Below are 11,459 nucleotides of genomic sequence, written 5' to 3'. Positions count from 1 at the left end.
ATTTACTAATGCATTATTCAAATATTGTTAACATTAGTCAATGCACTGTGAACTAACATGAATAAACCATGAACAGCTGGATTTTTATGAACTAACGTTGACAAAGATTAACTAATGCTGAACAGAGGTGTTGTTCATGGTTAGTTCATGTTAACTAATACATTAACTAATGTTAACTAATACAACCTTATTGTAAAGTGTTACAGAGAGGTGTGTGAAAGCTCTCCAAGTAGCCTGAAATTCAGGGTTTTCGCTTCTTATCAATCAGATCGAAAGTAACTAGTAACTAACTACTTGAGTAGTTTTCTCATTGAATACTTTTTTACTCTTACTCAAGTAAATATTACGATTGTTACTTTTACTTTTACTTGAGTAAATATTTCCGTAAGTACTTGTACTTTTACTTGAGTACAGATTTTGGCTACTCTACCCACCTCTGCTTAGTTAGTAGAATGTCTAAAATGGATCTAAATCTAAATAAAGTGTTACCTGATTTTTAAACATTTGAAATCTTATAAAACCCATCACACTTTTGCAGATATGGGATTATATTGTATTAGTTAATATCACAGATTTAATGGGAAAGCAGCTCATTTACTGCAAGTATTGCTGAAACACTTTAAGGAAACCCTTTGCATGAAAATGAATGGAATTTCACAACAGCAACATCTAAACCTTCCCACCCAAAACATTTAACAACATACAATGACAGAGGTGGAACCATGATTCCTGTCAAGGAAATAGACAGAAGTCATAAAGAATTTATCCTCTTTGAGTCTCTGAACAATGGAGATGCAGAATGTCTCTATAGCAATAACACATCTCAACATTTCCCAGCTATGAGCTCATTGGAGCTGCTGGGATGGACCTCGATCACGTCCCACTTTTAACAGATGCTGTAAATGATATAAAAGCAAGAGAGAGCACCTACAGGTACAACAGTGAGACATCACAAACTCATCTACATCATGATCTTCACCATCACCTGCCTTGCCCTGGTGGCCTCTGCTCTGGGTAAGTGTCTTCTTTAGAAGTTTGCAAGAAAAGTGATGGGTTTCAGTCAGGGCCTTCACTAACGATCAACACACCCCACGCCGCCACCGCAACAACAGCTAAGTAAGCTAACGGCTTGACATCAGGATGCACACGAAGCTCATTAGCAGCCCGTCGTCCGCAGCGGCCATAGCTTATTTCACTTAGATCGCTCACAACCCACAAAAAGTTCAAACGGCTGATGACATCAGCTGGGGGTAGCGCCGACACATCGCTGGGCATATCACTACACATCAAAATTTGATTGGCTGATGACACACATCAGTCAAAGTTATGATCAAATGGAAAATGGCAGCTTCAACGGAAGGCTAGCTATACTACTAGTGCTGGTCCACAGAGCTGTGATGCGTTTAGATGATGATATATGGAAAATACAGCTCAGCCCCACAAAAAATAACCTCATTCTTTCTGAAAATATAATTGTAACATACTGAAAAAGACAGTAACCGAATTTAAACATGTTTAGACACATTAATTTAATTATGATAAAATATATATTTTAGATTTTGACAGGGCCAGCAGAGAAGGCCCTGATGGCCCTGACAGGGGGAGCAACCGAACTCTTTTATTGTGGCCAGCCTAAGGCACACCTGTATATATATATATATATATATATATATATATATATATATATATATATATATTATATATATATATATATATATATATATATATATATATATATATACATATATATATATACACAAAAAATGCAAAACCTAAATGAAGCACTTTATTCTTGTGTCATGAACTTCTGTTCCCTTTCGTTCAGTCACTACGACGTAACGTTAGTGACTAACGAATGGGGGTTTCGTTTAGAAGCCTATCAACTTCGAGTTTTGAGAAAACGCCCAATGGCGTGCCAATGCCATGGGGCATGCGGAATTTGCATACGTAGCTCCGCCTCACTGCGTGAGTATATAAGGAAGTACGAGGCAATATCGCATTATGTTTCTGCTTTCGGAGCCAAGAGTACCTACCTCTTCACTCCTACAGCCTTCTGAGACTCTGTCAGCTTCTTCGAGACGAGCAGCTTTCCAGTCGGTGTTGGTGTGACGGCGCGTTCCAGTGATCGCATACTTCCTGCCTGCTGATCTGTGCAGTGGTCTGCATCCAGCTGGTGTGTGTTTCCCTGGGCGCTTCGGCATCGACTGTGAAGTTTCCTCTCATAAAAGAGCTTGCACGTGACGCGTCCTTTTCAGGATGTTTCGTCCGTGCACTTCTGGGTGCGGTAGATCGCTTTTTTCTTTCGACGGGCACGAGCGCTGTGTGACGTGTTTGGGCTTTCAGCACGCTCAGGCAGCGCTCGTGGATGACTCATGTTCTCTCTGCGGGAACCTGGCCATCTCAGTGCTACGATCGAGACTCCGTGAATTCCGTGCTGATGCCGGAACGAGAGTCCCCTCCGTCCCCCCCCAATCTGCGGTCTCCTCTGGAGGCGGCACTTTGGCTGGTGACCAGGGTGATCTGAGGGTGACGGTGTGGAATAAAGCTCCGACGCTTCGTCCTCGGCCCACACCCCCCTCTCAGGCACTTGACCCGGCCCGCGCTCAGGCGTCTACATCGGGGCCGGCTCCTGCTGTCCCGACTGTGGCGTTTGGCGCGGCGGAGGAGGAAGTGATGTCTATCGCCGCATCACAAGGTGGGCTGGAGTCATCTGAGGATGAGGATTCGGCTGTGCTGCCACCTTCGGGTGTCCCAGCATTGCCCGAGTCGGACCCAGAATTGACAGCCATGCTCTCTCGGGCCGCCGCAGCGCTTGGACTGGAGTGGAACCCTCCGCCTCAGCCCGAGCGTTCGCGGTTGGATGATTGGTTTTTGGGGGCGGCGCGTTCGGACACCCGTCCGGCCGCTCCTCCAATACCTTTCTTCCCCGAGGTGCATGAAGAGGTCGCGCGTTCCTGGAAGGCCCCGTTGTCTTCCCGTGAACGTTTGGCGGCCTCTTCCGCCTTCACCTCTCGCGCGCTCCCTGGGTCAGGTGATGTCCACAAATGTGGTCCAGGAGAGACACTTATGGCTCACCCTGTCTGATATGCGCGACGCCGAGCGAACACGTTTCCTCGACGCCCCCATATCACAGGATGGGCTATTCGGCGGAGCGGTCGAGAGCTTCGCCCAACAGTTCTCGGCCGCTCAGAAGCAGACTGAGGCAATAAAATACATCCTGCCCCGGCGGTCAGCTGCTGCCTCCACCCCACCGCCCGCGCAGGTGCCTCAGCCTGCTCGCCGCCGAGGACGTCCTCCCGCGGCTTCCTCCGCCTCTGCGCCACCCAAGCAGCAGCCTCCACCCGGGCCGCGCAGAGGCAGCCGCAGGAAGGCGTCCCAGTCCGCTCCAGCCCCGCAGCCCGCGAAGAAACGCCAGGCTAAGCGGCGCTCCTGATGCGGACGGCTCAGGGATGGGCAGTTCTTTCCAGGAGACGGCGGCAGGGCCGCTCCTTCCCCCGGTGGAGGGCCGGGGGAGAATCTTTTGTTCAGCTGCTGGCCCCCGGGTCAGCAGCACCCTAATGTGGTTAAAGAAAGAACTGACAAACCCATCCCTGAGCCCCCAGAGATCGGTGACGGCAGTGCGCGCCACCCTCGGGTCACGCCACTCTCGTCCCTCTCTGTCGCCAGCCCCCTGGCAGAGCAGACCCCCGTGGAACGCGAGTCCTTCCCTGGTCTCCTCTGTCAGGGCGCAGCCGTTAACCGTGCTCCGACCCGGGGACGCCCAACAGCCTCCCCTGTCCGCGCCGGTAACGCTGCCTCGCTGCCCCACCCGGGGTACGCCTACTGTCCGTATGACCCCGTTGGTGCAGTCTCTGGAAGCCTGGCTTCAGCTTCCGGGGCTGTCCCGCTGGGTTGCCCGGACCGTCAGGCTCGGCTACGCGATTCAGTTCGCGCAGGCTCCTCCCCGTTACAGGGGAGTCCGCTATACCGTGACCGGGGCCCATGCCCCCGTCATGCGTGCGGAGATTGCCACTCTACTGGCGAAGGGTGCGATCGAGCCTGTCCCTCCAGCCGAAATGAGGTCGGGGTTCTACAGCCCCTACTTCATTGTACCCAAGAAAACCGGTGGGTTACGGCCAATCCTGGACCTTCGCATCTTGAACCGATCCCTTCACCGGCTTCCGTTCAAGATGTTGACTGCGAAACGCCTTTTCGAATGCGTTCGTCCGGACGATTGGTTTGCAGCGATCGACCTGAAGGACGCCTACTTCCATGTCTCCATCCTTCCTCGACACAGACCGTTCCTACGGTTTGCTTTCGAGGGGCGGGCATACCAGTACGCAGTTCTCCCATTCGGGTTATCTCTGTCCCCTCGCGTCTTCACGAAGATTGCCGAGGCAGCCCTTGCGCCCCTTTGGCAGCACGGGGTCCGCATCCTGAACTACCTCGACGACTGGCTCATACTAGGCCACTCTCGAGAGCAGGTTTGCGGACACAGAGATCTGGTTCTCCACCACTTAACCCGTCTGGGCCTTCGGGTCAACTGGGAGAAGAGCAAACTCTGCCCAGTGCAGAGGATCTCTTTTCTCGGTATGGAGATCGACTCGGTCGCCATGTACGCGCAGCTTTCGAGCGAGCGCGCGCAGTCTCTGCTGACTTGCCTCCGACAAATCGAGAGCAAGAATGCGGTTCCACTGAAACTTTTTCAGAGGCTCCTGGGGCATATGGCATCTGCAGCCGCGGTAACGCCGCTCGGATTGCTTTATATGAGACCGCTTCAGCACTGGCTTCGCGATCGAGTCCCGAGATGGGCATGGCAGTCTGGCACGCTCCGGATCCAAGTGACTCGGGCCTGCTTACAGACACTCATCCCGTGGTCGAACCTCAGCTTTCTACGGGCCGGTGTGCCCTTAGAACGAGTTTCCAGGCATGTTGTCGTATCGACGGATGCCTCTGCCACGGGCTGGGGTGCCATGTGCAATGGACAAGCAGCCGCGGGCTCCTGGACAGGACCCCAGCGCCTCCTGCATGTCAATTGCCTCGAGTTGCTGGCAGTACGGTTCGCCCTGCACCGCTTCCGAGCGTTGCTGAAGGGTCAACATGTGCTCGTCCGGACAGACAACACGGCCGTAGTAGCGTACATCAACCACCAGGGCGGTCTACGCTCCCGCCGCATGTCTCAACTCGCCCGCCATCTCGTCTTATGGAGTCAGAAGCGCCTGAGGTCCCTTCGTGCTGTCCATATTCCGGGAGTCCTGAACCACGCAGCCGACGAGCTCTCGCGGTTTCAGCCTCTCCCGGGAGAATGGAGACTCCATCCCCGGACGGTTCAGCTGATTTGGGAACAGTTCGGCGACGCACAGGTAGACCTGTTTGCCTCCCACGACTCTTCCCACTGCAGCCTGTATTATTCCCTGACCGAGGGCACGCTCGGCACGGATGCACTGGCGCACAGCTGGCCGCGGGGCCTACGCAAATATGCGTTTCCCCCAGTGAGCCTACTCGCACAGCTTCTGTGCAAGATCAGGGAGGACAAGGAGCAGGTCCTTTTGGTCGCCCCGTACTGGCACGGCCGGACCTGGTTCCCCGAACTCATTCTCCTTGCGACAGCCCCTCCCTGGCCTATTCCTCTGAGACCGGACCTCCTTACTCAGAGACGGGGCACCCATTGGCACCCGCGTCCCGACCTTTGGAACCTCCACGTGTGGCTCCTAGACGGGACCCGGCAGGTTTGAGTGGCCTACCACCTACGGTGGTCGCCACCATCACTTCCGCTAGGGCAGAGTCCACTCGGCATGCCTATGCGTTGAAGTGGAACCTCTTCGTCACCTGGTGCTCTTCCCGCCAAGAAGACCCCTGGAAATGTCCGATCGGGTCCGTGCTTGAGTTTCTCCAAGAGGGGCTGGAGCGAAGGCTGTCTCCCTCCACCCTCAAGGTATATGTGGCCACAATATCTGCCCACCACGATCTCTTGGAGAACAAAAAGGTAAGTCAGCACGACCTGGTCATCAGGTTCCTGAGGGGAGCTAGGAGACTGAATCCTCCTCGCTCTCCTCTCGTACCCTCTTGGGACCTCGCAGTAGTACTAACTGCTCTGCAGAGACCTCCCTTTGAGCCTTTGCGGTCGGTCGATATTAAGTTTCTGTCTATGAAGACGGCTCTGCTGACCGCATTGGCCTCAGTCAAGAGGGTCGGGGACCTGCAGGCATTTTCGGTTGACGAAGCGTGCCTGGAGTTCGGGCCGGCTAACTCTCACGTGATCCTGAGACCCCGGCCTGGATATGTGCCCAAGGTTCCCACCACTCCGTTCAAGGACCAGGTGGTGAACCTGCAAGCGCTGCCTTTGGAGGAGGCAGACCCAGCCTTGGCATTGCTCTGTCCAGTACGCGCTCTCCGCGCCTACGTAGACATGACGCAGTGTTTCAGGACCTCAGACCAGCTCTTTGTCTGTTATGGTGGAGAGCGGAAGGGAAGTGCTCTCTCAAAGCAAAGGCTGTCTCACTGGATAGTGGACACCATTGCTTTGGCTTACCAGCAGCAAGGCCGACCATGTCCCCTTGGTGTGAGGGCACACTCCACCCGGAGTGTGGCTTCCTCTTGGGCTCTAGCGCATGGCGCCTCGCTAGCAGACATCTGCAGAGCTGCAGGCTGGGCGACACCCAACACATTCGCCAGATTCTACAATCTCCGAGTGGAGCCAGTGTCCGACTATGTACTCGCCCCCCCGAGGGGCCGGTGATGGGCCAGGCTCAGGTGTCTTCGCTTGCTCGCCACTCCACTCCACGGACTGGATACGTGCGATATTTTCCTCAGGTGAGCTCCCCGAGAGCCCTGAGCTCCTCCAGCACTGTCGACGCCGACATCAGTTCAGTCTGCCCTCTCGAGCCCAGACCCTCATGTCCGGCCAGGTGCCCCATGTGCATGGCTCCCTCCGGCGACCCCCACATGTGTATTTCACCGTAAGTCTCCGCAGTGAGCGGGTTTCTTCCCTTGGCGTGTCCCCGCCACCCCTAGGGTTAAAAATCCACCTTCGGCTGGTACCCTAGAGATCTTCCATATGCAGCCCTCTCCGGGTCATATGTGTCTCTTAAGTCCTCCCCACGGGTAGGCATCTTGGCATTCCCTCACTGGGATATGCTTCCCAGTGTACCTTGGTAATCCTGTGTTAAGTGGGAGTCCTTCGTCCGTACTAGTCTTACGACAGGGAACTCACACTTACGCAGGGCGCTGGAAGACGGCTGAGTGGCGGGATTATATTGGGACCCCCATTCGTTAGTCACTAACGTTACGTCGTAGTGACTGAACGAAAGGGAACGTCTCGGTTACGGATGTAACCCTCGTTCCCTGAGGAGGGAACGGAGACGTAACGTCCCCATGCCACATCAGCTGTGTTGCCTGGAACGCAGGAGTTCAGTCTTGGCTCCTCAAGCAGGTAACATAATGCGATATTGCCTCGTACTTCCTTATATACTCACGCAGTGAGGCGGAGCTACGTATGCAAATTCCGCATGCCCCATGGCATTGGCACGCCATTGGGCGTTTTCTCAAAACTCGAAGTTGATAGGCTTCTAAGCGAAACCCCCATTCGTTAGTCACTAACGTTACGTCTCCGTTCCCTCCTCAGGGAACGAGGGTTACATCCGTAACCGAGACGTTCTTTATCAACAGGTTGTGGAGTGCCTGCGATTAAGCCACAGACGATTGGCAGCAAGATTGTGAACGGACAAAATGCCATCTCTGGTTCTTGGCCCTGGCAGGTCTCTATCCAGGTAACTGTGTATTGGCCGGCTTTTATCATGCATTGCCCTGATTTGTTCAAAAAGTATATGTCATGTTTTCAATGCTTTTACTTCTTAAACAGCTTCCCAATGGATTCCACATCTGCGGTGGATCACTGATCAACCAGAACTGGGTTCTCACTTCTGCTTTCTGCGGTGTCGTGTAAGAGTCTTCAATCTGACAAACGTCACATACAATAGTGCTTAATAGATGCTTTTCTTTTTACAGATATTTCTGTCTTTACCTCTCCCTTTTTAGGGTCGGCTATCACCGTGTCATTCTTGGAGAACATGATCGTGGCTCCAATGTTGAACCCATCCAGATCAGACTAGTTTCCAGGGTAATGATATTTAATGAACTTACTGGAACATAGATGAAAAAAAAAAAAATTATGACCAATAAAGATTACATAAAGAATTTTATTTATGATTATTAAAGATTATTTTCTTAAGAATCCAATAACTGATAGAAGTCGTTTTTAATTGTTGTTTTACTCTATTCTTTTAAATGCAATAATAACCAAGTGATCATTACAATATAAAACATTATATTCGTTATAAATATTTTATTTAAATATTCATTTATAAATTTTTTAGTGCTGTCAGTTAAACGCGTTATTAACGACGTTAACGCAAACCTATTTTAACGGCGTCAATTTTTTTATCGCGAGATTAACGTTCTTTTTGGTCTAACAAACTTTGTAATTTTTTCACATGCTGTTGCAGCAACTAGTAACGTTAGAAAAACTACAACACCACTCCGGATGTAGCTAGACCGGAAACAAAACATCAGGCACGCTGCGGCTGCCCACACTTGTTTGGGCCATTAAAAGAGTAGACGTGGATGGCAAGCGTGAGACGCCGAAATGAGAAACGTATTATGCCATGGTTTAACTCAGGGGTCTTCAACTAAAAGTGCTTGTCTTGAGCGCTGCTTTCTGCTCTGATGGTGCATTCACACCGGATGCGAATGAAGCGTTTTGCGCGAGTGATTTAAGTCAATGCAAAGACGCAAATAGACATTCTGCGGCGCGAATTAAGCGGCGTGCATGTCGCGTCATTCGCGTCCGGTGCACCTGCATGCTTGACCGCGCGTCTGGGTCTGAACGCAACAGTGAGCATTGCAACGTTAACTGTTTCATTAGCCTACGTCAAAAGGCTTCGCGGTCCGGATTTGGACCGGAGTCCGCTAGTTGGCGACCCCTGGTTTAACTGCACTATAGGCGGAGTCCTAGTTTACCTTGCATGTGCACTTTGTAATTTTATTTTGTATCACCCTGTTTTGATCCCTTAAAAAGGGCTGTTGAAGGGGCTGTTTGTGCAACAAAGTATTTTTTTTCACCCTTTTATTGATGGACAGTGTTACATTGTGTGAGCGATTATTTGCTCCAAGTGTGAATGACTGCTTCAAGTGAGAATGTTGGTGTGAAATCGAACACTACAGTATGCCAATGTTGTTTTCAATAAAACAAACATTTGAACAAAGCAAGCCGATCCACTTTTCTATGTTGATAAGAGCATTAAAATAAGAAAAAATAATGGGACAAAAAGAAATCAAGGGACATTTAGAATAAATAAAAATGTGCGATTAATTGTGATTAATTGTGAGTTAACTATGGCATTAATGCGATTAATCGCGATTAAATATTTTAATCGTTTGACAGCACTAAAAATTTTCAAATATCTCATTATCTCTTGTAATTTGTAATTAAAGGTGTGATCTAAAAGTTTGCACATTTATTTTAATCTTTATTTTGGACTTTATTTTTAACTTAAATATTTCTTATTTGTGATTCAATTATTTTATTAAAACACTTAAACAATTGTGTTTTTTATTTGGAGAACCCAATATATAAAAAATTTTGGAAATGCTCAATTAATCTGAAAAGTGTAAAAATTGGTAAAACAATATCGGTGTGCACGTCTATTTCTAATCAATGATTGTCATCTATACTGTATGCTATCGTACTCATAAGAGTTGCCTCGTTTTTTTTTTTTTGTTGCTATGACTTTGTTTTTGTTTTTTGTATGTAGACAATTAACATCCTAACTATATTCTAAAATTATAGGGCATGAGAAAATGCTGATATCTTAGTTTCCACTAGTAACCGTCCATCTTTTTCGGTCCTATCTGTCTGTGCAGGTCATCAACCATCCGCTCTTCAGCAGCTCGACTGCCAACAATGACATTGCGTTGCTGAAACTTGCGTCTCCAGTTAGCTTCACTCCTCGGATCTCTCCTGTGTGTCTGCCTCCATCAACCATCAACGTCCTGCCTGGAACCCGCTGCTTCACCACTGGATGGGGCGCAACTTCCACCACAAGTAAGTCACCTGTAATTTTGATGTATAATGTTACAAGAACATGTATATTTATTCCACTGATCCAATAATTCCTTTTAAAGCTCTAATGTTTATTATATTTTAATAATAGCCTGTCTGATGTTTTCTTCTCTTTTTTATAGTGAGTCCTCGAGTCCTGCAGCAAACAGGTCTGCCCATCATCAGTACTGGTGTGTGCAGACTGATCTGGGGTCAGAGCACAATCACTGATTCCATGATCTGTGCTGGAGCCTCTGGTGCCTTACCTTGGATAGTATGTGAAGACAGATCAAGATATAAATATTACCATATCAATGTTGCTGCTGTTTCAGTCTCAAATGTGTCTGTGTGTTTTTCCCACAGGGTAATTCTGGTGGTCCTCTGGTGTGTGAGAGTTCAGGGGTCTGGACTCTGGTGGGGTCTGTGTCCTGGGGCAAAAGCAATTGTGACATCCGTTTCCCAGTAGTCTACGCCCGCATCTCCCCACAGCGCTCCTGGATTGACACGACTATTGCCTCCAACTAGAGCAACAGTCTGAATATTTCTTGAATGTTACTGAATATTTCTTCTTTTTTGTTTAAATTTGGGTCTTGGGTCAGTCTGGACTTCCGATTACCTGTCTGTGACTTCACACTGTTTTCTTGTTTCAGCTATACAAATAATGAAAATGTGTCAATAAATGAGATGAGTAAAATAAAATGAAGAGTGTTGCAGAGGGTAATTATTGATCTGAACTTAAAATGTAAAAACAAAAAAAAGTTGTTGTTATTCCAACGCATACTTCATTATTTAAAGGGACGCACACAAACTTACTGTGTGCACAATACTGCAGAGTCTGGCCATCTTTTTTTTATTAAAGAAATTCAAGAATGGAATAAAAATCACCACCTGCTGGCAGTTTAGAATGCAATGAGCAATCCAGTCATTTATATACATCAGTGACTGTTGCACATGCGTTTTCTTTCTGAACTGTTTACGTTCACTTATGACATAACTGATTGTGTTTATGTGAATATTTGGTATAAGGCCCGCCCAATCGTCCCAATGACCATTTCCGATTAGCGGGTGAAGGTCTTTGCAGCGGGGTAAAGTAGTTTAATTCCAATTTACTTTTATCGGTAACGCTTTAGATTATGGCACGGAAAGTACTACGTAAGTAAAGAAAATTTACAGCATAACGTTCAGTAATTATAGTGTAAGTATAAAGTAAGTACGTGTAGGTATAAGGGAACAATATGTAATATCGGGGGAATAAAGGGGTAACTATCAGGAAAATTAACACATTATTTATACTGTAAATATTTTTTAATTAAGGGTAATTATCCATGTACACTGCATGAAAAGTGGGATTTTCGTCAGTATGTGGCACTGTAGATTGCCG

At 48.6% G+C, this 11,459-nt stretch overlaps 1 protein-coding gene across 1 annotated transcript; it reads left to right on the top strand.

Annotated features, from left to right (window-relative positions):
* Window positions 1-968: 968 nt before the first annotated feature.
* Window positions 969-10,603, top strand: LOC307130341 (chymotrypsin-like protease CTRL-1; the record flags this gene model as incomplete). Its single annotated transcript, XM_079823305.1, has 7 exons — window positions 969-1,014; window positions 7,648-7,748; window positions 7,841-7,920; window positions 8,017-8,098; window positions 9,901-10,081; window positions 10,222-10,352; window positions 10,442-10,603. The coding sequence occupies 7 exons, from the start codon at window positions 969-971 to the stop codon at window positions 10,601-10,603; spliced, it is 783 nt and encodes a 260-aa protein (XP_079679431.1).
* Between the last annotated feature and the right edge of the window lie 856 nt (window positions 10,604-11,459).

Source organism: Gobio gobio, assembly GCF_949357685.1.
Source record: "Gobio gobio genome assembly, chromosome: 8".
NCBI lineage: Eukaryota > Metazoa > Chordata > Actinopteri > Cypriniformes > Gobionidae > Gobio > Gobio gobio.
Note: the sequence above shows the minus strand (reverse complement) of the source record. Positions and strands in the feature narration are given on the sequence as shown.